The sequence below is a fragment of the Apium graveolens genome, chromosome 5 (assembly GCF_009905375.1).
Source record: "Apium graveolens cultivar Ventura chromosome 5, ASM990537v1, whole genome shotgun sequence".
Taxonomy (NCBI): Eukaryota; Viridiplantae; Streptophyta; class Magnoliopsida; order Apiales; family Apiaceae; genus Apium; species Apium graveolens.
The window spans coordinates 977,460-1,002,970 of record NC_133651.1 but is presented as its reverse complement, the minus strand read 5'-3'; the positions used below and the strand labels follow the sequence as shown (position 1 = coordinate 1,002,970).

General features: G+C 34.9%; 4 protein-coding genes across 4 annotated transcripts; all 4 read left to right on the top strand.

Annotated features, from left to right (window-relative positions):
- Positions 1-7,252: 7,252 nt before the first annotated feature.
- LOC141661831 (putative WRKY transcription factor 3) lies at positions 7,253-12,053 on the top strand. The gene is made up of 4 exons (XM_074468835.1): positions 7,253-8,004; positions 8,499-9,199; positions 9,326-9,484; positions 11,562-12,053. Exons 1-4 carry the CDS (start codon positions 7,603-7,605, stop codon positions 11,827-11,829), a joined length of 1,530 nt encoding a protein of 509 aa, XP_074324936.1. The 5' UTR covers positions 7,253-7,602; the 3' UTR covers positions 11,830-12,053.
- A 1,417-nt stretch (positions 12,054-13,470) lies between these two features.
- On the top strand, positions 13,471-16,526 carry LOC141661830 (receptor-like protein kinase FERONIA). Its single transcript, XM_074468834.1, has one exon. It carries the CDS (start codon positions 13,699-13,701, stop codon positions 16,336-16,338), a length of 2,640 nt encoding a protein of 879 aa, XP_074324935.1. The 5' UTR covers positions 13,471-13,698; the 3' UTR covers positions 16,339-16,526.
- A 1,521-nt stretch (positions 16,527-18,047) lies between these two features.
- Positions 18,048-21,164, top strand: LOC141661828 (receptor-like protein kinase FERONIA). Its single transcript, XM_074468832.1, has one exon. The coding sequence runs from the start codon at positions 18,286-18,288 to the stop codon at positions 20,899-20,901; it is 2,616 nt and encodes an 871-aa protein (XP_074324933.1). The 5' UTR covers positions 18,048-18,285; the 3' UTR covers positions 20,902-21,164.
- A 682-nt stretch (positions 21,165-21,846) lies between these two features.
- Positions 21,847-25,258, top strand: LOC141661829 (cyclin-dependent kinase C-2 C-like). Its single transcript, XM_074468833.1, has 8 exons — positions 21,847-22,110; positions 22,662-22,946; positions 23,043-23,360; positions 23,456-23,683; positions 23,869-23,966; positions 24,253-24,697; positions 24,860-24,983; positions 25,072-25,258. Exons 2-7 carry the CDS (start codon positions 22,719-22,721, stop codon positions 24,980-24,982), a joined length of 1,440 nt encoding a protein of 479 aa, XP_074324934.1. The 5' UTR covers positions 21,847-22,110; positions 22,662-22,718; the 3' UTR covers position 24,983; positions 25,072-25,258.
- The last annotated feature ends 253 nt before the right edge of the window (positions 25,259-25,511 follow it).

Sequence of the window (25,511 nt, the reverse complement as noted above, 5' to 3'; positions counted from 1 at the left end):
GGGTCCGTTTCTTTCTGTTTCCAGCTACTGAATGTATGATATGTTGCCTTTTTATTTTAGCAAGCAGGAGAAAAACTTCAATGAAATACAACTGGCATGGACATGTTATGTGGAACAAAATAAGTTGGGTGGTTTCTAATTTAATATTCTATCCCCCAGCTATCCGGTGATTAGTTGTGTGCACAGTCGGTTTATCAAAAACTTGGCCTGTTATCGTTTAAATTTATCTCAAAATTTTGAGATTTATATTCAAATATCACAGAATCCGGATAAACGAATGATTTCACCAAATTCTATTACAACAGAGATACTTCATTATTTACTTGAAAATTAAATATTCTTGATAAATGAATAAAAATTTAGAAATTTAGATTACGCTCGGTAGAAGTGGGATGCTGTTTGAGCCCTGTACAAAATTAATCGAGGTGCGTGACGGGTTATATGAAAGCTGAGGAAGGAATACTTGCAATACAATAGAGATATTACATTATTTACTTGAAAATTAAATATTCTCGATAAATGAATAAAAATTTAGATTACGCTCGGCAGCGGTGGGATGCTGTTCGAGCCCTGTACAAAATTAATCGAGGTGCGTCGTCTAAGCTGGAACCGACACAGGTTACATGAAAGCTGAGTAAGGGATACTTGCAGGACAATAGAGATATTACATTATTTACTTGAAAATTAAATATTCTCGATAAATGAATAAAAATTTAGATTACGCTCGGCAGCGGTGGGATGCTGTTCGAGCCCTGTACAAAATTAATCGAGGTGCATCGTCTAAGCTGGAACCGACACAGGTTACATGAAAGCTGAGTAAGGGATACTTGCAGGACAATAGAGATATTACATTATTTACTTGAAAATTAAATATTCTCGATAAATGAATAAAAATTTAGATTACGCTCGGCAGCGGTGGGATGCTGTTCGAGCCCTGTACAAAATTAATCGAGGTGCGTCGTCTAAGCTGGAACCGACACAGGTTACATGAAAGCTGAGTAAGGGATACTTGCAGGACAATAGAGATATTACATTATTTACTTGAAAATTAAATATTCTCAATAAATGAATAAAAATTTAGATTACGCTCGGCAGCGGTGGGATGCTGTTCGAGCCCTGTAGAAAATTAATCGTGGTGCGTGTCAGTTGGACCGAAACGGGTTATATGAAAGCTGAGGAAGGAATACTTGCAGTACAATAGAGATATTACATTATTTACTTGAATATTAAATATTCTCGATAAATGAATAAAAACTTAGATTACGCTCAATAGCGGTGGGATGCTATTTGAGTCTTGTACAAAATTAATCGAGGTGCGTGTAAGCGGGATCCGACACGTGTCTATATGAAAGCCGAGGAAGGGATACTTGCAATAATGCTCTGCAATTTGGCATAAAGATCCAAAAATCAGAAACTGTATCTTTTTTCATAACGATAACACCATGAAAGAGGATTAAACAAAGCGGGACCGAACCAAAAAGATGAATGGTGGCCACTTGACACTTGGTGAGCTGGTGCGGAGTAACTCTAAACGGCTGCATAAATCATTTGAGTGTTAACTTATTACGGCAATCTGGATATTTTTTGAATAAAATTATGGCCACAATTTTTACATGCATCTCGATATAAATAAATCTATCTAATATTCATGAAGAGACAGATAAGAAAATCAAGTAATTTTTATACACACTCGTGTTTCCGTTGATTACTTGTCACGTAATCATGGAGAATTTTACTTTTTCTTTTATTGTAGTGAACTCGCAGCTGTTATCCTTCGGATTTATACGCAATAACCTGCAAACCACGCGAACCAAGATAAACGACATTTAAGCGACATACTCTGCTTCAGAAGTCATAATCATAAATTATCCTTCCGTGAGATTCGAACTTGTGAGCAAGATGATAATTATCACCCCTTTAGTAAGTGGAACGAGAACACGTGTCTTCTTTAAAATAAAATTATATATTTTTTATTATTAAATTTTTAAAAATTATATGAAAATATTCATAAAATATGACTAATATCACCTGCAATTAAATTTATGAATCCGCCACTGCACGTAATTCGTAATTCCTGCACATAATTAAGTGTAAACACTGCAATTAAGGTGTTGAAGTTTAAGGTTTCACTTTATGAAAAAAGAAAGAATGGTTGTTGGGAAAGTTATTTGGGTTAGCTCAACACTAGACTATAGGTCATGTACTGTACTGGTGTTAATACAATTGGTCAGCAGTAGTTAAAATTTGCTTTCTGCACTTTAAATGTTTTCTCAATATATTTCAAAGTTTCAATATTAGTTAAAACTAGCTGCTAAAGCCCTTCAAGACACGGGCAATTTTTATCTATTAATTTTTAAATAGTTTAATATTTATTAAATATATATTTTACAAATATTTGTAACTGAAGAATATGGGTATATTTATAAAAAAATATGTAAGAACGTGTAATATTCAAAGTGATTGTAGTATAAAGAAAAATATTATTTTAATTTTCTTTACCGAACATTTTACTCAATAAGAATTGATCCAAATCATTGAAGTAGAGCATGCTTATTATTAATGATGGTAGTTAAACATTTCATACCGAGATATTTTTAGTTTTTAACAGTAATGAAAATTTTAAAATTATCGTGAAATGGGCGATGGTCGTTATATGCGTTGTTATAAGAGTTTTTTTTATCTTCTCAGCATGTTCAAATATCAGCGGTATTAATTACTTCCCCCATACAATTCATGGTCATACTCGACGTCACATATTATGTGATTACGGGGTATAAATTGATTCTAAATTATTTATTCGTAAATATGATTTTATGTTCATAATTTTTTTAACTAATTATCGATTTATAGGGAATGATCCTCTGCTTCTATTACAAGATCGTGAATGGATATACATATATTTTGGTAAAGAGACAAATCTTCTTCTTTAAATCTTTTCGTCTCAAATCTATTTCTTTACGAATTCCTTCCATAGATGACTACAAAAAGTACCGAGTTATTTTTGTACCAGCCTATCCCCTTGCCATTTTGCTCCTGTTGAAATAAATATGATTATTTGATTGTGTTGTAAGACATATATAAATTATACGTCAATTTTAATGGTAAAAAAGTAATCAACCAAATTAGCAAAGTAAAGAAAATGGAGGGTAATCAATTGACTTGTGAATTACAGATGTGTTGAAAATTTGTGAATGGTTTGGTTCGGTCGTTTTGTATTCGGTTTAAAAAATATTAAAACCAAACCGCAACCATATTATCAGATCGGTTTTTATTCGGTTTGGTTATTAATTGGTTCAGTTTTTAATGGTGCGGTTTGGTTCGGTTTTGTTCGGTCTTGGTTTCGGTTTCAGTTTTTGGTCTAGGTTTGCTCATCCCGAGAACAGTCACAAACATGTACAATAAAATCATGATGAATGAATACATTCGGAAATGTAGTTTTTTTATTTACCGAGATTATTAATTTATTTGATGAGTTTATTTATTTATCGAATGTTCGTCTATCTATACTGTATATTTTATGCTTATGAATATCCTACATTATTCTTTTATAAAATGAGTATAAAGAAGCTAACATAGTTCGATGGTTACAAAAAAAAAATTAAAATTACTATGATTAGAAGATCATGTTTCGGTTCGTTGATTAGAATAAGTTGGCTATGTTACACGAGAAATTTGGGTTTAAAATTCTAAATTTAACTATAAATAAAAAGTTGTACAATTAAAATATATATACTCTTGTTGTTTTGCCCTAGTATAAAGCTAGTATATAAAAATGAGTTAATTAATCAAGTCTTAAATTGTTTTATTTTATAGATATATTAAAATAAATATCAAATTAAATATAGAGTAAAACATTACAAAACATTACTAAATTAAACAACGTTTCCAATATAGCTTATTAAGAAAAATATATGTATTCTTGTTTGTGTTGTATAATTCTATTTAATGAATGAATATAAACACGGTAGTCAGTGTACGTTTAAAATGAAACAAATTAATTTAATATGTAAAATGTCGTTGATATGTTTACAAAGAAAAAATTTAAAACTAACATATATGTTGAATATAGAGTTGACCAAAAATTTTGAATTTCATTTAAATAAACTATGTAACTGGTGTATATTATTACTGAGTTCTCTACTAACTTACAGTTAACTTACTCAATTTAAAAAGATGAAAATGAATAACTAAATTCAGAACTACTTGCAATCATAATATAAAATAATATAAATTTACACTACTGTTAATATAAAAGTCGATTTTAATGAAAAATGTTAGTTTTTGAAATTTAACATATGTATGTTTGGAAAAATGTTAGTTTTTTTACACTACTCTTAACAATATAAGATTAAGTTATATATGTATATGTTAGCATGTGAATTATCGTATGTTACATTTCTTAGAAAATTACGATGGTTTCAATTATTTATATGCTAAATATCTGATTTATGTACATGTATAATCATTATTAATATCTTATGAGACAATTGATTACTTGAACAACATGTATTTATAATTATTCAAAAATTAAAATTATGCAATAAATAAATTGCAATAATTTATATATGATATTCACATTATCATTGACAAACAATCCATATCTGTTTTTTACGCGACTGAGTGTCAATCGTGTAACATAAAAATAAATTATATATTGTAAGATTTATTATTGATGTTTATGTTTTTTTTCAAGAATTTGAAGGAAAAAGTGTAATTATATTGTTTTTAAACTATTTTTAAGTTTCTTTCAATATAACTCTAATATTTCTTCATATAATAATTTGATAATATTGTATACTATCTTCCTAAAATTAAATATTTTTCAATTCGATAAAATTTTATAAATATTAGTTGAACTGGTTAATTCCTTCAAATTATTGAACAATATATATATATATATATATATTAAATAGTATAAAATGTATTAAATCAAATGCTACAATATACTATAGTTATAAATTTTATTTGAATAATTTAAAAAATTAAAATAATTCAAAATATTAAAATAATTCAAAATATTTGTACAATATTACCTTGATCAACAAATATTGTTATCTTTTTAAAATGCTAGTTTTTTAAAGTGAAAAATGAAAAAAAAATCGATTTAATATATGATCGTAGTTTTAACGAATCACGTGAGATCACATATCAAATTTCAAATATTTTTAAAATCGGGACAAGTCACAAAACACTATTGCGCTATTAGTGAAGTTAGTAATTTTAATACAAATAATCAATTGACTTGATCCTATAAATACCTCAAACACATTTTTTTATATTAGTATAAAATATTAAAAAAATTCACATTATTGGTAAGATATTCTCGTCGAACTTGTAATTTAAATTTACTAAACGTAAAATATGACAATGTTTTTCGGCTAGTCATGTAGTCAAATTTCGAGTATTTTTTGAACAATGGGTTAAATTCTGATTTCAAATTCAAAATAAACTAAAATTCATTGACTTATTATAATTCGAACTTATCTAAATATTTAATATCAATCTAGATTATTTATATATAGGCGATTCTATTTTTAATATTTTCTTTAAAAATTATATATATACATTTTAATTACTTTTTATAATAAAAAATTGTTAAAAATATATGAGATATATTTTCAAACTAAAGAATAATAATAAATAAAATAATAATTCATTTATGTATTATGCCTAACTTTAAATCTGAAATTCAGTTCTTTAAAATTAATTGTACAAATATTCAAGTAACTATCATTTTTTTGCGGAATTCAAGTAGCTATCTTTAAAGTTAAATAAAATATTTTTTCACCACACTTACATATTATGTGTATGATAAAAAACACATGTGAAAATATTGTGTGGTGGTACGAGATTGTATAGAAGAATGAAGTAACCCAAGTTCTATTCCCACAAAACACAATTTTTATATAAATATTAAAAATAGGGGTAGTTAAAATTTTTTAATGAGACTTTTTAATCTCACAATATTATCCCTTTGTTCGGTGAAATGTACGTTTAAGAATTTAACAAAATAAAAATTTCAAAGAAAATTCAAGAGGTCGATATAATGTCATAAACTAAAATAAAATAATATTCCCTCCGTCCCAGTGAGTTGTTTATATCGGGGGACGGAGAATCGACACGCATTTTAAAGATCCTGTAAAACATGGTTACATAAATAATTTTAAATATTTTTTATTTTAATTAAAATATATTGTTTAAATTTTATACAGGAAAAAAAATTCTAAAAAAATTTATAGAAACTATATTTTATAGTAGCTTTAAAAAACATGTCAAGTATGAGAAAAAAACACATAAAGAATCCAGTGGGACGGATGGAGTACATATTATCCATTCGATCTAAAATCAAATAATAATTACCCGGGCTAAAATAAAATTAAATAAAATAGTAAGTATAATTAGCTGGATTTGGTTGACCTAACATGTCTCAAGCTAACATAATTTTTTTTCCATTGACTCATAAATTTTTACCAGTGATTCGAATTTAAACATATTAAAATAACATAAATTTAAATATAGTTAGTTGGATTTGATTGGTTAACAGACTAATGAGAATTTGCATACTAATCATCTCAGTTAAAATTTACCTTTTAATTAAATATAATGATTTTTCATAAACACACCTATAAATATCAATAAAAATATAAATTTCAATTATTATATTATTTTTAAAACCGTAGTATCACTAACTTATACACATATGTGTATATTAATTAGTATTATCAAATTATATTATTAAAATTTCAAATAAATAACTTTTATAGCTTAAATTTTTTTAATTCAAATTATATTAAAAAAATATATAATATTAAAACCAATCCGTACATAGCACGAGTCCGGAATATAACCAGATAAATACTACTTCCTCCGTCCCTAAAAACGTTTCCTATTTATGTTGGAAACGTTTGCCAATGCACACTTTTGATTGTTAATATATTTAATTTCGTAATAGTATTAAATATAAAAATTTCATTATATTAAAGTACTCATAAATATGAATCAAACGAGACTATATTTAATCTAATAAATTAGACGTAAATTAATAACCAATTACTTAATATAAATAGTGTTCAAAGTCAATATAAGAAATGTATAAAGGGACGGAGGGAGTACTAGTTTGCATGATATTTTGTGTGAGGAATTTAAGAGATTGGATCTACTAAAATAGGAAAGAGAAAGTAAAAGCAGAAGGTGAGAGAGTCAAGTGAGTCACATCACAACTGCAATACACACACTATGTCCAAAATCAATCAAAGGATAAGCCTATTACTGCCCCCATTAATCAAATCCCAAACACAACCCACAAACTGCATTTTCCCTGTAAGAAAAACACCCACATATACTACTTACACAAGTACACACTTTTATTTATCTATTTTCTTGTCTTAAAACCATTTTCCAGATCAAGAAACAGCCACTTTTCACTTAGTACTATACACACACATGATACATGCCAGACAACAAAAGTACTATAACTGTGTCTGTTTAGACTTATACTATCTGTAAAGATTAAATCTTTCTGTTCCTGCCTCAATTTCACAACTTCAAGAAAGTCAACTTTGCTTATATAAGCATACTTGTAGATACAGATAAGCAAGAAAAATGGGTGAAGCAGAAGAAGGTTTGGCTACACAAGCAAGACCATCATTTACTTTAAATCTGCCACCAAGGCCTTCAATGGAAGCTCTTTTCTCAGGTGGGCCTGGAGGTTTGAGTCCAGGCCCAATGACCCTTGTCTCAAATTTCTTCTCAGAGTATTACCCTGATTCAGATAACTGTTCTTTCTCTCAGCTTCTTGCTGGAGCTATGGCTTCTCCTGTGGCAAAGACTGGACAATTGTCTGGGAAAGAGTTTAAAAGTGAAGATGGGAGTGATAAGAAATCAGGGTTTAAGCAGAATAGACCTATGAATTTAGTTGTTGCTCAGTCACCTTTGTTTATGATGCCTCCTGGTTTAAGCCCTTCTGGCTTTCTTAATTCTCCTGGGTTTTTTTCTCCTCTTCAGGTAATTTCTTGATTCTTGGTAATATTGTTTGGGTGATTTTTATGTGTTTTGTTTTGATTTTGTGAAATTTTGGATCTTTTTTTATTAGTAAAGTTTGAATCTTTTTTGGTTTTGATTAGTAAATTTGAATCTTTTTTGTTTTTGATTAGTAAAGTTTGGATCTTTTTAATTTATTAGTTCCAATTAGCTCCAATTTTTGTTCTTTGTAAGCAGAAGTTTGGATTTGACTATACAATTTTGGATCTTTGATAGCTTCCATTAACTTTTCGATTTTTGGTGGTTGATTTCATGTGGTAGGAACTAGGAAGTAATTTTATCATTAGTAATTAGTTATGCCTTGGAGTTGAGGGTACATGGGATAATGTTTCTTTCATGAACTGGCATCGTACTGGATTTGGTGGATATACTTGGCATGCCTTATAGGGTAAGTAGACACTTTGGATTTTTGCCTACAAGTGCATTGGATGATAATCTGTCTGCTTTGTTTTATGCAGAGCCCTTTCGGGATGTCCCACCAGCAAGCTCTGGCTCATGTTACGGCTCAGGCTGCATTGTCCCAGTCCCAATCTTTTAAGCATATTCAAGCCGACAGTCAGCTGCCTTCTCTATTAACTGCTTCTGCAGAAACTTTGACATATGCTAGCTCTGGATCCGATTTAGTTTTCGCACAACAGACGCATGATGCCAAACTGGAACCTGAAAGTTCAAAAATCGAATCACCAGATATCTCGAATTTTGAAAAGAAGTCACTATCTACTTCGCTCAGTACTGATAAACCTGCCGGCGATGGTTACAATTGGCGAAAATATGGACAGAAGCAGGTCAAAGCAAGCGAGTATCCGAGAAGCTACTATAAGTGTACATATGTCAACTGCCCTGTTAAGAAGAAAGTTGAATGTTCTCCTAATGGCCAGGTAACTGAGATTACGTACAAAGGTCAGCATAATCATGAGCTACCTCTGTCCAATAAACGCACAAAAGGTGGAAGTGATCGTAGTAGAGCTGTAAATGCTGAGGCAAAGGTTGAATCAAGTAGGTCAGAGGAGACTGTACCTTACCTTCTTGTACCTACTGATCAGATATCAACTCAACTGGTACCTCAACAATCACATGAAATATATAATGATGAGGAAACATATGATGTTGAAACAAGAGTGAATGAGGACGAAGATGGAGAACCGAATCCTAAAAGAAGGCAAGTTACTGATTATTATGGTCTCTTAGCATTTCTTCACTCAAGCTCAGATTATATTTGTATACTTGTGGTTTGCTCTTCAAAAGCTTAGAAAACTTGATTTGTGTGATATGCTATGGGATGCAGGAATATAGAAGGTGGGTCACTGGAGTTGCCTCTATCTCATAGAGCAGTAACAGAGTCGAGGATAGTGGTGCAAACCCGAAGTGAAGTTGATCTTCTAGATGATGGGTTCAAATGGAGAAAATATGGACAAAAAGTGGTCAAGGGTAATCAAAATCCAAGGTTAACATTTCTTATTTATAAGTTGAGTAGTAATGTAGAGTTTTTAGACATTTGACATGAAATATATTGGCATTATTTCTCTTGATTGTTCTTCTATATATGCATGTTGGTCATAGCTGTATCCGGTTAATAGCTTCGCATGCTGCATTACAAATAATACACCGTCGAGTTTGAGCACGTATATGTCATTTAAATTTGTGGTGAATATATATCACCAGTTATCTTATTTAAGAATCATAATCATCCATATGACAGTAATTTCCTCGACGGATTAAAGAATCATTTGGTTTTACAGTGGTTCAAGATTAGGCCTACTTTATTTCAGAGTCGTTAATAATCTGTCCTTTATAGATTATAGGTACTCATTACTCAGAAGTCAATTTTACAATACAGAGGTTGTCTGGTGGTTAAAGCGAGGTTGCAGTTTATCTGCCTTTTATGAATAACAAATATATATTCCAGGAATATATGTAGACTTAGCAAAACGCTATGATAAATCTAACGTGGAACTGTTAATAGTATATAATGCTGGCTGTTAAAATATATACTGCCATTTTTCACTAGGTTTTACTAACATACACCGTCTCTCAAATGGCTTCAATCTTTAGCCTCTTGTCAAAGTAAGGTATGGAGTGACCTTTGGACGAAAACCCTGTATTGACAGACTTTTCTTTTGATGTGTTCTCACTCTACGGTACCCTGATTCAATCAGTAGTTTGCTTCAGTAGTAATATTTCATATCCATGAATATTATGAGATAGAATTTATTTATTAGATTTATATACCAAATATGTATCCAATATGACAAAAAAATATTACTCATATTAGCAAATATTTATGATACTTATAAGTAAATATTATTAGGGTGATCCAAGGGGGGCCATGGCCACAGCCGGCCACAGCCGGCCACCCCATAGCCTCGTCCCTGACTGCAATTGGCCCAACGATCTTCATGATCATTTGAAATCGTGAGAGGATATTTTATCTGATTGTTTAAATTACTCTAACAAATAGTGAGAGTTTAGGACCTTTAATTAGGGTAATGGTTCCTTTACAGATGCAGCTTCACTGACTTGTCATTTTCTTGAATCATAGTCTGTGATGGTACCTTGTAAAAATCATATGTGAAAAGCGGGAATAGGACTTGAGCATTGTGGGCAGTACAGGGATTAGGACTTAAGCATTGTAGGCAGTACAGGGATTAATAGGAATGATGAGGACTTAAGCATTGTAGGCATAGTACAGAGATTAATAGGAATGATGAATATGAATAAGAACTAATTTAATATTATTTATATATGTAATTATTAATATATGTATTTATTTTATTATTTTGATTATACATATACAATTTATATAAATATATAACTATTTTGAAATATATAGTTATAACATTATTAAAGTAAATATAATTTTTAAGATATAACTCATGATTTGAGGTCAATTTAAGATTAAAAATTAAGAAAATTCATTATTTAATCATTTAAAATAATAATTATGCATACGAGAACAACATTTTATACCTTTTTTCCAAATTTATACCTTTTATTTTTTTTTATATTTCTATATATTTTTTAACTTTTTACCAATGAGGCCGTTTTTTTACCGATTAACCCAATTTTGACCATTTTTTTCCGATTCTTGACTGATTTTTACACGATTTTCGCTTAATCAGTTATTTAGCAGCCACCGAACAGCAATTAATATTAATCGCTGATTTTTTGAACACCAATCATATCCTCAATATGGCCTTTATCGGGTCTAGAAAATTAGAGAAAAAAATATCTTTAGTTTCTCTTAGAAAATTTCTTAGGGTTTCTATTGTTCTGCGTATTCATTTTTCATAACCTTCTAGCTACACATCTGATACAAGCCCTACAACTTTGTAATGATCAGTATTGTTCTGGGTATTCATTTTTCATCAGACCTTCCAGCTATGCATCTGATACAAGCCTTTGTAATGATCAGTATTGTTCTGCGTATTCATTTTTCATCCGACCTTCCAGCTATGCAATCTGATACAAGCCCTACAACTTTGTAATGATCAGCTCTGATGCAGTTAAATTTTAATTTGCAGGAGTTATTACAAATGCACTTACTCAGGATGCAATGTTAGAAAGCATGTCGAGAGGGCTTCAACAGACCCTAAAGCTGTCATTACTTCGTACGAAGGCAAACATAATCACGATACACCTACATCAAGAAACAGCAGCCACAACGCAAACAATACAAGTGCCAACCAGTCAAAACCCGCAAGAGTGGGGATCACGAAGAAGCCCGTGAACAAAGACATAGACTTTGAAATAGACCAGAGTCCATTTCTTTTACAGTTGAAGGAAGCCTGAAGTATCTAGTCCTCCTTTTGTTATTACACTCAGATGAGTGTATGGTATATAGTGTAAACTGTATAATTGTTTAAAAACCACGTATGCAAGAGCCCGGACTAGGGAATCACTTGCCTTTTAGGCCCATATTTATTACTTATAATGTTACTAGTGTTGGCCCTTTGTACTCTATTTTTCAAAACAATTTTAGTCTGATATAAAACAACAATTCAGAGTTTTTGTCATTTTACTTGCAGCATGATTGCAGACAGATTTCAAAAATCGGAAGTAATCAGTTGAGATACCGATTCGGATGTGGGGCTGTAAATTGATCTGCACTATCCGGTATCTCGCCTTATATCCGGTTAGAAAATATGACACATGATTGATATCCTGTTTTTTATATGATCCAAATCTGGAACATACTTATTCAGATAAAATATGATCCCGGATACGAGCACTTATATACCCGCTCAGATTATGTCTCTATTTTTTCTCTACAGTGATTCCACCCGAATATGATCCGTGATCAGTATTTGGTTTAAACCCGAACATGAATTATAATTTTAACTAATTACATTTCTAAGTAAATATCAATTTTATAATTTTTTAATACCGTATATATATGTAATTTATTATAAATATGATTTATCTACCCTTAAACTGAAAAAATTATAATTGTATATAGGTATCACATCGTATATTTAAGCTTTTAATTTGTTATTATTTAGTATATTATAACATTATATCTATTTTAGAATAATAATTATTACATAATATAAATTAAAAATATTTTATATTATTTGCGGATCATATTTGACTGACTCAAATACGATGGATCATAATGTAACACCCCAGTCCCACATCGAGAAGATTTGGGACTTGCCTTCAGTTTACAAGGCAAAATACTGTTACTATGTGCACCAACAAATCATGATCTTTTGGGGGCCTGTGGTGGGCTTGTCGTAACTAAAGTTGGCTGCAATTGGGACAATATGTTTCGGCTTATTTTCGAACTCGTGATCGGGACTTGACCCGATTTTCGAAAAATACTCGGGATTTGACCCGGGTTGTCACACATAAACTACCCGGTTAAAAAATGAAAATACGATACTCACTCATATCCGGTCTGAATCCGTACATCTAATACCCGGGATCGTCTTGTATCCGAATAAAACGATACCGGACCCAAATCTGGACACTATAAAAATAAAATGATCTGAAACTTGAGCAAAGGGGTATCCGGTATCGCCCAGATCATTTTACACTTGATTAAAAAATGAAAATACGATACTCACTCATATCCGGTCTGAATCCGGACATCTAATACCCGGGGATCGTCTTGTATCCGAATAAAACGATACCGGACCCAAATCTGGACACTATAAAAATAAAATGATCCGAAACTTGAGCAAAGGGGTACCCGGTATCGCCCGAATCATTTTACACCCGATGATTTATCTGAGATTTATCAAACCGGTCAATATTTTTGACCGATTTATTGACAGTTTTTGAAAAATCGGCCGATTTCCGTAACCACGCCGCACATTTAGAAAGGGTACCAACTTTAGTATTATTTTATTTCCAACTTTATTTCAAAGAAATAGAAAAATCTTTGTAAGTGCCAAACCTATATCCAAGAATGTTCATCAAACGTGACCGAGTGACACCTGCAGCTTACTCTATCTTGAGAGCAAGGACCAAGAATTTTGGAAGTCCACTCTCAAGGTCAATAATGTTAAGGGCCATTATAACAATCAACTAGTATATATGATTTTAACATTAATCAATCTGCCGTAAGAAGCGGGGCAAAATACACTTACAGGAGGACTTCGTTGAACTTCTCAAGTTTAAAATTTTTGTCCTGCAAATAACTAAAGAACAGGGAAGATGGTTTGTTTCTGTTTGTATATCCTCCTTTTGCTCCCCCGCCTTGTTGTCATGTCCGAATTCGATGTCGTGCCGGCCGATGCTCCTCTTGCATCGACTGCCTATAGTTCTTTTTTGTGGCCAGCGTATACTCCTACATCTCCTGCATCGCCGGTGTACACACCGACCGATAACATTCTCATCAACTGTGGTGCACCTATGAAGGATGCTTCTGAAGATGGCCGAGAATGGGACATAGATTCTCTACCAAAATTTACATCTTCACCACACAACTTAGACACTTCAACAGAAACCTTCAGAGCTGTAGTTGAAAGTAGTTCCGTTGATGAAATCCCTTACTCAACGGCCCGCATCTTCAGTTCTAAATGCACCTATACACTCCCTGTTTCTAAAGCTGGTCAGAAATTTCTCCGCCTCTATTTTTACCCTACATACTATATGTTTGGCTTTGACATGACCAACTCGTTCTTCTCAGTTGATGTAGCAAACCATACTCTTCTTTCTAACTTCTGCCCCTATCAACACCTTGAGCCCCGATCAGTAACTCTCGTTAAAGAATATGTCATTACAGTCAATCAGAGTTGTGTACTAGATGTGACATTTACACCGTCTCCAAGTTCGTTGGCCTTTGTCAATGGAATTGAAATTGTTTCCATTCCCAATAAGTTGTACAGCAAAGGAAACGGTGACAGCAAAAACGCAATTAGAAAGGGTCGACATGCTCAAGAAACCAGCAGCTTATATATTGATGATTCTATGGCACTCGAAAAACTTTACCGATTAAACGTAGGTGGTGATTACATACCCTCAGCAAATGATAGTGGAATGTTTCGCTCATGGGATTTAGACAGGCCATATCTGCTGCGGTCTGATACTGGGTCTACGCAACTGTCCTATTTATCAACGTACACAAATATCACTCCACCCTACACGGCCCCTGAAGATGTCTACTCCACTGCGCGAACTATGCAAAATTATGGATACATCTCCAACATGACTTGGTTTTTTCAAGTCGATTCTGGGTTTTATTACCTGCTTAGACTTTATTTCTGCGAGATGAGGGATGTCACCAACTCCGGTCAGGTGGTATTTGATATATTCATAAACAATCAAACAGCCGAGCACAGAGCAGATATTTTTGAATGGACCGGGGGGGCAGGAATTCCAATCTATAAAGACTATGCTGTTTTTGTCAGTGATAACACAGATGATAGCAAGTCTAAGCCAGATTTGTTGCTCACCTTGCAACCCAGGACGATGATGGGACCTCTATATTATGATACCACTCTTTTGAATGGTTTGGAGATTTTCAAGATGAGTATCAGTAGTCTTGCTGAACCCAATTCTGTAGGGTCATCCGAAACAGAAACAGTTCGAGACATCCAAAAGAGTGGTGTCTCTCACTCAGTACTCATTGGCGCTTCACTGGGGGTTTTACTCTTGTTCTTAGTGATAGTTGGTTTTCTATTGTTCCGACGGAGAAGAAAGAAATATCAGGACGTCAACAACATATTCAGATCAACTTCTGCGGACATTTCATTTTTGCCACCTGTTAGAAGCCAGAAATTTTCTGTGGAGGAGATAAAATCAGCTACAAGCAACTTTGATAACAATTTTATTATTGGGAAGGGAGGATTCGGTAACGTGTATAAAGGTTGTATGAAAAAGGGTACATCTCATGTTGCAATCAAGCGGTTAAACCCGTCATCACGACAAGGGGCTCACGAGTTTCAAACAGAGATCGCGATCCTTTCAAATTTGCGCCACCGCCATCTCGTGCCACTGATTGGATGCTGTGATGATAATGGCGAGATGATACTGGTTTATGATTACATGGTTCACGGAACCCTACGTGGTCATCTTTACGGAGAAAATAATCCGCCTTTATCGTGGAAGCAGAGGCTACAAATTTGCATTGGTGCAGCAAGAGGCCTGCATTATCTCCATGCAGGTGCAGAGCGTGTGATAATCCATCGCGATGTCAAGTCAACTAATATTTTGTTGGATGAGAAAATGGTTGCCAAGGTGTCAGATTTTGGTTTGTCGAAAATGGGACCCAGTGATACGTCGGTCACACACATGAGCACAGTAGTGAAGGGTAGCTTCGGATACTTGGATCCAGAATATTACCTACGGCGACAATTAACTACCAAATCAGACGTTTATTCATTTGGAGTAGTGTTGTTTGAAGTGTTGTGTGCTAGGCCAGTGATTATGCAGGACTTGCCACATGAGCAAATGAATTTAGCGGAATGGTCTCGGATTTGTTATAGGAAAGGAACCCTCAGTGAAATAGTGGATCCAAGTTTAACGGGCGAGATTACAGTAGAGTGTCTAAACAAGTTTGGAGAAGTGGGATATAGCTGTCTAAGGGACCATGGAACTGATAGGCCTACCATGAGCGATGTTGTTTCGAGCCTGGAACTTGCATTGCAGCTTCAAGAGACCCACGGAACGTTGGACCACGACTACCTTTTAATACCCAAATGTGTGGCCGAAGTTAGAAGTGGTGAAGCCTCAACTTCAAGCACTGGCAGTGACGGATTCAAGTCTGGAGTTGGAAGCGTTTTCTCTGACATCTTGAACCCGAATGCACGAAGGTTGATGAAATTAGAGGTAGCTATTTGGTGGGGCGTATAATCGACGGTTCTTGATAAGAAGGCAGAAAAAGAGTCCAAAGTGAGACAAGGAAAATATGGAAACTGAAGGCAATGAATAAACCAGGCTCACCTTTGTCTGCTCATGAACCTGCTAACTTGTTACATCTCTATCTTTTCATATGCCATATTGTTATATTTGAATAGAATGCCAGTAATATCTGTTTGAAATATAGATAATCATTTTGCTTTGCAATAAATTTTTATTTGTTGCTAAAATTGGTTTTTTTATTGAGCTGGATACGTTTACTCCCACACAACAGTTCTATAGTTTTAAGGAACATAAACAAGTTATTTCTGATCCCAGTTCTAATTTTTGACATAATGTGTCATAGATCTATAAGAATTGATCGCCACAATCGTTGTATCCCTGCCGCAAAAGCTCTAAATTAAGGTAGTAAACAAGTAGTGCCCATGATTTGCAGAGGCTTTTTCCTACAAGAATGTGCAACAGATTTGACACTACAGACATCTGCATCTTTGAGTTTCTTTGTGTCAACAATAGCCTTCGCAAATGTCTTAAAATGTCTGCAGTGTCTTGAAATGTCTTAAAATGGTGTCGGGCTGAGTTATATATTAGAGACAGCAACTCAAAGCCTTAAACTGGTAGAGAAATACTTATAAGTAAATATTGTATTATTAGGGTAATCTAGGGGGCGCCATGGCCACAGCCGGCCACCCCCTAGCCTCGTCCCTGACTGCAATTGGCCCAACGATCTTCATGATCATTTGGAATCGCGAGAGGATATATTATCTGATTGTTTAAATTGCTTTAACAAATAGTGAGAATTTAGGAGCTTTAATCAGGGTAATGGTTCCTTTACAGATGCATCTTCACTGACCTGTCATTTTCTTGAATCATAGTCTGTGATGGTACCTTGTAAAATGTATTGCTTATAAATATCATATCCAGTGTTGTGAGAAAAAGGAATATGACTTAGTACAGGGATTAATAGGGGTGATGAATAGGACTTAAGCATTATAGGCGCATTACAGGGATTAATAGGAATGATCCCGCAAGAGCCCTTATATACCCGTCCGGATTGCGTCTCATAATTTTTCTCTAAAGTGATCCTACCCGAATATGATCCGTGGTCCGTATTTGGTTGAAACCCGAACATAAATTATAATTTTAACTCATTACATTTCTTATAATTTCTTAATACAATATATAAATGTAATTTATTATAAAATATGATTTATCTACCCTTAAAATGAAAAAATTATAATCGTATATAGGTATTACATCGTATATTTAAGCTTTTAATTTATTTTTATTTAGTATATTTATAACATTATATCTATTTTAGAATAAATAATTATTATATAATATAAATTAAAAACATTTTATATTATTTAACACCAACTCCATTAGTAATTCCATTATATTTGACTCGGATACGATGAATCATAAACTACCCGGTTAAAAAATGAAAATACGATACTGGCTAATATCCGGACATCTAATACCCGGGATCGTCTTGTGTCCGAATAAAACGATACCGGACCCAAATCTGGACATTATGAAAATAAAATGAACCGAAACTTGAGTAAAGGGGTACCCGGTATCGCCCGGATCATTTTATACCCGATGATTTATCCGAGATTTATCAAATCGGTCAATATTTTTTACCGATTTATTAGCAATTTTTGAAAAATCGGCCGATTTTCGTAACCACGCCGCACATTTAGAAAGGGTACCAACTTTAGTATTATTTTATTTCAACTTTATTTCAAAGAAATAGAAAAGTCTTGTAAGTACCAAACCTATATCCAAGAATGTTCATCAAACGTGACTGAATCACAACCACACCTTGTTCTACCTTGAGAGCAACGACTAAGGATTTTAGTGGTCCAATCTCAATCTCAATCTAAACTTAAGTGTAGTTGAAGTTATGTCCTGCAAATATATAAATTATACTGTGGTCTGATGAAGAACATTTTCAGAATGATGGTTTGTTTTAGCTTGTATATCATCTTTATGCTCCCCTGCCTTGTTGTCATGTCTGACATGTATGTCGAGCCCGACGCAGCGCGTTTTCTTCTTGCATCGCCTGCGTATAGTCCTTCTATGTCCCCCGCGTATACTCCGACATCTCCTGCATCGCCGGAGGACACTCCTACCGATAACATTCTCATCAACTGTGGTGCACCTAATAAGGATGCTTCTGAAGATGGCCGAGAATGGGACATAGATTCTCTACCAAAATTTACATCTTCACCAGACATCTTAGACACTTCAACAGAAACCTTCAGAGCTGTAGATCAAAGTAGTTCCGTTGATGAAATCCCTTACTCAACGGTCCGCGTAATCCGTTCTAAACTAACATATACAATCCCTGTCTCTGAAGCTGGTCAGAAATTTGTCCGCCTCTACTTTTACCCTACAAACTACTCAACTGGCTTTGACTCGACCACGTCATTCTTCTCCGTGCATGCAGCAGACCATGTTCTTCTATCCAACTTCAGTGCCTTTCTCAACCTCCAGCCACCATCATTAACTCTTGTCAAGGAATATGTCATTACCGTCAATCAGAGTGGTTTACTAGAGGTGACGTTTACACCGTATCCAAACTCGTCAGCGTTTGTTAATGGAATTGAAGTTGTTTCCATTCCCGACAAGTTGTACATCAAAGAAAACGGTGACAGCAGATATGCAATTAGAATGGTAGGTCGAGATTCTCAAGAAACCACCAGCTTTTATGTTAATGATTCTATGGCACTCGAAAAACTTTACCGGTTAAACGTAGGCGGCAAATACATTTCCTCGACAGATGATAGTGGAATGTTTCGCTCATGGGATATAGACATGCCATATTTGTTGGAGAATGATACTGGGGTTATACCAGTGATCCAAATTCCGGTCAAGTACACACTGACCACTCCATCCTACACAGCCCCTGAAGATGTGTACACCACTGCGCGAACTATGGGAAAAACTGAATACATCTCCAACATGACTTGGATGTTTCAAGTTGATTCTGGATTTAATTATCTACTTAGACTTCATTTCTGCGAAATTAGGATGCAAGTGAACAACCTCGGTCAGCTGGTATTTGATATATTCATCAACAATCAGATAGCCCAGCAAGCAGCAGAAATTCTAGAATGGACTGGGGGGACACAAATTCCAATCTATAAAGACTATGCTGTTTTTGTAAGTGCCAAGGAAGATGGTAGCAAATCTAAGCCATATTTGTTGCTCACCTTGCGGCCTAACGTGCAGCTGAAACCTCAATATTATAGTACGATTTTGAACGGATTAGAGATTTTTAAGCTGAGTCAACCCGGAGGCAGTCTTGCTGCACCCAAATCCGAGATAGAAATCCAAAACAGTGGCTTCTCTCACTCGGTACTCGTGGGCGCTTTGCTGGGGGGTTTACTGTTGTTCTTATTGATGGTTGGTTTTTTATTATTACGACGGAGAAGAAAGAAATCTCGGGATGTCAACAACAAATTCAGATCAACTTCCACGGACAATTCATTATTGCCGCCTGTCAGAAGCCACAAATTTTCTGTAGAGGAGATAAAATTAGCTACAAGCAACTTTGATAACAATTTTGTTATTGGGAAGGGAGGATTCGGTAACGTGTATAAAGGGTATATGAAAAAGGGTACATCTCATGTTGCAATCAAGCGGTTAAACCCGTCATCACGACAAGGGGCTCACGAGTTTCAAACAGAGATCGCGATCCTTTCAAATTTGCGCCACCGCCATCTTGTGCCACTGATTGGATGCTGTGATGATAATGGCGAGATGATACTGGTTTATGATTACATGGTTCATGGAACCCTACGTGGTCATCTTTACGGAGGAAATAATCCGTCATTGTCGTGGAAGCAGAGGCTACAAATTTGCATAGGTGCAGCAAGAGGCCTGCATTATCTTCATGCAGGTGCAGAGCGTGTGATAATCCATCGCGACGTCAAGTCAACCAATATTCTGTTGGATGAGAAAATGGTTGCCAAGGTGTCAGATTTTGGTTTATCGAAAATGGGACCCAGTGATACGTCGGTCACACACATGAGCACAGCAGTGAAGGGTAGCTTTGGATACTTGGATCCAGAATATTACCTGCGGCGACAATTAACTACCAAGTCAGACGTTTATTCATTCGGAGTGGTGTTGTTTGAAGTGTTATGTGCTAGGCCAGTGATAATGCAGGACTTGCCACATGAGCGAATGAATTTAGCGGAATGGTCTCGGATTTGTTACAGGAAAGGAAACCTCAGTGAAATTGTGGATACAAATTTAACGGGCGAGATTGCAGTAGAGAGTCTAAACAAGTTTGGAGAAGTGGGATATAGCTGTCTAACGGACCATGGGGCAGATAGGCCAACCATGAGCGATGTTGTTTCGAGCCTGGAACTTGCATTGCAGCTTCAAGAGTCTCTCCAAACGGTGGACCAGGACAACCTCTTAATAATTAAATGTGTGGCCGAAGCTAGAAGCGGTGAAGCATCATCTTCAAGCACTAATAGTGATGGATTCAAGTCTGGAGTTGGAAGCGTTTTCTCTGACATCTTGAACCCGAATGCACGATAAGGTTGATGAAATTAGAGGTAGCTATTTGGGGGGGGGGGGGGGGCGTATAGTTGACGGTGCTTGATAAGAAGGCAGAAGAGTAGACAATGAAAAGTTGGAAACTGCAAGGCAGTGAATAAACAAGGCCTACACCTTTGTCTGCTCATGAACCTGCTAACTGCTAAGTTTTACATCTCTATCTTTTCAAATGCCAGTATACCATATTGTAATAATTGAATAGAATGCTTGTAATTTGAAATATAGTTGATCTTTTTGCTTCGCAATATATCTTTTATTTGTTACTAAATTGATTTTTTATTGAGCAGGTTACATTAACAGTACCAGCTCATCTAAAATATCAGTAACCAGCTCGTCTAAAATCTTAATACGATAAGTAACCATCTCTTTTAAATCTTAATACGTTATACGTTCAAGTAAGACCCAACAGAATCTGTATTTCTAATAAATTTTAGAGAGAAATATACTAAATTTATATAACTAATTAAAGAAAACTAAACTGCGAATATTTTAAAATCAGTTTCTCCCCGTGTATTTCGCAACACCCTGGTGAGACATTGCAGAAGACCAAACAAAATCTTTGTCTTTCTTTGTTTCTCTGATCTCTTCTTAAACAAAGTATTTTTTAAAAACAAAAAAAAAAGGACAAAGTAATTCAAGCAGTGCCACCACCTTTGTTGTTTCTTCTTCTTTGTTAACGCAATCCCCATTGTTTCCACCATGATCTCCCTGTCATAACCCAAATCCCCATCTGGGTACGGGTTCGACTTTGATGGGTTTGGGTAGGAGGTAATGGGTTGCGTTTGCTCCAAGAAATCATTAAAAAGAAGAACAGCAGATACTAGTCCTAATTCTTCTCCTGATATTATTGTCCAATCTACTAATGACATTGATTGGACCGTTAAATCTAATTCTACCTCTTTTTCTAAAGCTGGATTTATTAGAACATTAGATGATATTAAGGAGGAGCCTGAAAAGCAGAAAGATGATCATAAGAATTTGTTAGTGTCAGGAAATCAAGAATATTCGGGGAATTTATCGAAGCCTCTGAGCACCGGAAGGAGCTCCTCTTTTAGCATTAAATATGGAGGGAGGTTTCTACAAGGAGAGAATGGTGCTGCAGGGTGGCCTACTTGGTTATGTTCTGTAGCTGGCGAGGCGGTGCAGGGATGGCTGCCTCTTAATTATGACAGGTTTGAGAAGCTGGAGAAGGTAATATTAATTTTTTCTTCAGAAAATTGTTTTATGTTATACATTGTAGTTGCATTTAATCAGAATGAAGGTCTCGATCATATTTTAGGATTGATTATTAATTAAAGACCATGTCCGGGTGTTTCAGAATGAAATGAGCACGTAAAATTTACTAAGATGGGGAGTATAATTCCACCGTGTAGCTACCAAAAGTAGTACCTTTGAGTTTTGCAGACTTTTTAGGTTTGAAATCACCTTGTTATGAGGATGCATACCTCCTGGAAAAATTTCCCCATTCATATTTCCTGTCAAATATCGGGATAGATGAAGCTGGGACGACAAGTCTCTTTCAAAACCTGCAATATATCTCTTATCAATACAGATGTCAAAGCCTTAAGCTCATCAAGTTTGGACCTCAAAGAGTTTTGTGTTTCGTGTATAAGTACAAGTTGTGGCATTAATGTCTGCTGCCAGTGTATCAAATGTCAATAAGATTGATTGTGATAATTAACCATGTAATTACTTTACTATTGACATTAGCAGGGTCTAAAGAGCTCATTTTTAATATGTAGATAGGACAAGGTACATACAGCAGCGTCTGTCGTGCACGTGATACTGAGACTGGTAAAATGATGGCCCTTAAGAAGGTGCGGTTTTACAATTTCACACCGGAAAGTGTAAGGTTTATGGCACGTGAAATTGCAATTCTCAGAAGGCTTGATCACATAAACATCATGAAATTAGAGGGGATCATTGCTTCAAAATTATCATGTAGCATATACCTTGTTTTCGAGTATATGGAACATGATCTTGCTGGCCTGTTATCGTGTCCAGACATCAAATTCACTGAGGCACAGGTTTGTCCTTTTTTATCACAATAGGTGTTCAGAATAAATTACAGTACTAACTTGCCCTTCGGATCATTTTTCTGCATTCTGATATGCTCCGAGCAGATTAAGTGCTTTATGCAGCAGCTATTATGTGGAATTGAGCATTGCCACTCACAAGGAGTAATGCATCGCGATGTTAAAACATCTAATATATTGGTTAACAACGAAGGAATTTTGAAGATAGCAGATTTTGGTCTGGCAAACTTTACTGCCAGATATAACAAGGAACCTTTGACAACTCGTGTTGTGACACTGTGGTATCGTCCTCCTGAACTTCTTCTGGGCTCGACAAACTATGGGGTATCTTTAGATCTCTGGAGCGTTGGCTGTGTATTTGCTGAGCTTTTCACGGGAAAACCATTTCTGAAAGGGAAAACTGAGGTGATAACACATATAACATCTCTGCCTATCTTATGTTATTATGCTGTTTATCAGTTAGATGTATTGTCTCTAAAGTTCTTTTACCAAATCCACAGGTTGAGCAACTACATAAAATGTTTAAGCTTTGCGGTACTCCACCTGAGGAATACTGGAAAAGGTATAAACTCCCTCTCGCGGGGATGTTTAAACCCCAATACCGCTATGAAAGTATGCTTCGGGAGAGGTGTAAAGAATTCCCAGAAACAGCTCTGAACCTTATAGAAAATTTCCTTTCCTTTGAGCCACATAAGCGTGGGACGGCTACTTCTGCACTTAATTCTGAGGTAACCTCGTGGACAAGTCAGTATACTAAGAATTATATTGTAACATGACCTGAATAACACTTCAATCTTGTCGTTCCCCAACTTATTTAAAAAATTTGTACCCCCTCACAGTTCTTCGTCATGTTATTTGATACAAATGTCATCTGCTATTATATCTTATGATCGGAAGCCTTTGTGCAAGACAGTATTTTGCTTCAGAGCCTTATGCATGTGATCCGTCAAGCTTGCCAAAATACCCACCCAACAAAGAAATGGATGCAAAGCTCCGCGAGGAAGAAAGAAGGTAGCCATTATACTTGTTATGTTATACTTGCTACTACTCAGTTTGATAAATGCAAAAGTCTTGTTAGGCCATTATATTTAAAGTTCACCGCTGCTAATTGAGGTCTAAACATGACAAGATCAATCTATTCCAGAGTCGATTACAGCTCAGAAATTGAATAAAGAGAAGTGTTAAGGCTCTTGAATGATGCTAGTCTTTCCATATTTTATACTTCAGACAGTGTTGTCAATGAATGTATTAGATTGAATGGTTCCTAACCTCTGAAGTAAAATACCTGTGGCCTCAGGAAAAAGGCTTCCAAATTGCATGCATCTGGAGCTTCAAGCAATTCCATACGAGAGCGTAAACCCTTGCAAGAATCAACCATGGCAGAACAAAAATTGAATTCGGCATCTGATTCTATGACGGAAGGATCTGAAGTTAGTCAAGTGACTGAGATGTCTCAAGCAAAAAGCACACCTCCAGAACCAGTGGCAGCAGAATCTAGTGACTTTGCTGGGGAAAAAAGGCAAAAACAGGATTCTGCATTCTCAAGATCACATCGAAGGAAAACTTTGAAAACTCAAACTTCCAGTGTGGACGATTACCGTGTATATTCAAGCAAAAAGAAGCCTCCTTTAAGACACCGCGAGAACAAGTCAAAGCGTGTGATGCAGAAGGAACGAGTTCACCCTCAGCGCCACAATTCATTTGAATGGTCTGATATCGATACACCAGAGAATTCATATGAAGTAAGTAACTCTGATTCCATTACTGACTGCTGCATAAAACCAGAAGTACCACATTTTTGTCGCCTTTTTAGCTATAAAGTTAGAAGACATTGTACATGATAGCTGAATAAAAATCCGTATAGACTAATGAACTTCATCTGGCTTCTTGAAATGTACTATCAGAGTAACGATGAGAAGAAAGGAAGAAGTTCATTCTCAGGGCCATTGAGACAGTCAGGCAGAAAACGCGTAAGCCAGGACAGGCATACTCATCGGAGTGTTAATCATCCTTCCCGTTTCCATTGAGGTACATGTTCTATACATAATGAAATTCACATGGATTGCAGCTTAAGATGCACAACTTATAATCAAAACACTGTGCATTTGTGAAACAGGAGCATAATGAATCTGCAGAAACATCATCAAAGCTGTCAAGGCTGTTGCAGCATAGAAGGCGTAAAAGAGCTCCACTGTCAAATATTTGCTTATAATCCGAGTATTGTAACTGGATTCACCAAGTAAAATGCAGTGGCTGGCTTTTAAAATTTGGATTCAGCTTGACAAAATTGAACACTTTGGCCATTTTGATTCATTAGTTCATACATTTCTTTTCCCCGCTCATCTCGTTCTTTTACGCCAATCTTAACATAGATCACTCATCTCATTTTTTTACATCAGTCTTAACGTAGATCACTTATCTCATTTTTTTACGCCAATCTTAACGTAAATCACTCATCTCATTCTTTTACGCCAATCTTAACGTAAATCACTCATCTCATTCTTTTATGCCAATCTTAACGTAAATCGCTTATATCATTTTTTTACGCCAATCTTA

Coding starts and splice junctions, on each gene's coding strand:
- LOC141661828 (XM_074468832.1), top strand. CDS start 18,286: ATGAAGAACATTTTCAGAATGATGGTTTGTTTTAGCTTGTATATCATC.
- LOC141661830 (XM_074468834.1), top strand. CDS start 13,699: ATGGTTTGTTTCTGTTTGTATATCCTCCTTTTGCTCCCCCGCCTTGTT.
- LOC141661829 (XM_074468833.1), top strand. CDS start 22,719: ATGATGGCCCTTAAGAAGGTGCGGTTTTACAATTTCACACCGGAAAGT. Junction 22,947..23,042: donor TCAAATTCACTGAGGCACAG/GTTTGTCCTTTT, acceptor TGCTCCGAGCAG/ATTAAGTGCTTTATGCAGCA. Junction 23,361..23,455: donor TTCTGAAAGGGAAAACTGAG/GTGATAACACAT, acceptor CCAAATCCACAG/GTTGAGCAACTACATAAAAT.
- LOC141661831 (XM_074468835.1), top strand. CDS start 7,603: ATGGGTGAAGCAGAAGAAGGTTTGGCTACACAAGCAAGACCATCATTT. Junction 8,005..8,498: donor GGTTTTTTTCTCCTCTTCAG/GTAATTTCTTGA, acceptor TGTTTTATGCAG/AGCCCTTTCGGGATGTCCCA. Junction 9,485..11,561: donor AAGGGTAATCAAAATCCAAG/GTTAACATTTCT, acceptor TTTAATTTGCAG/GAGTTATTACAAATGCACTT.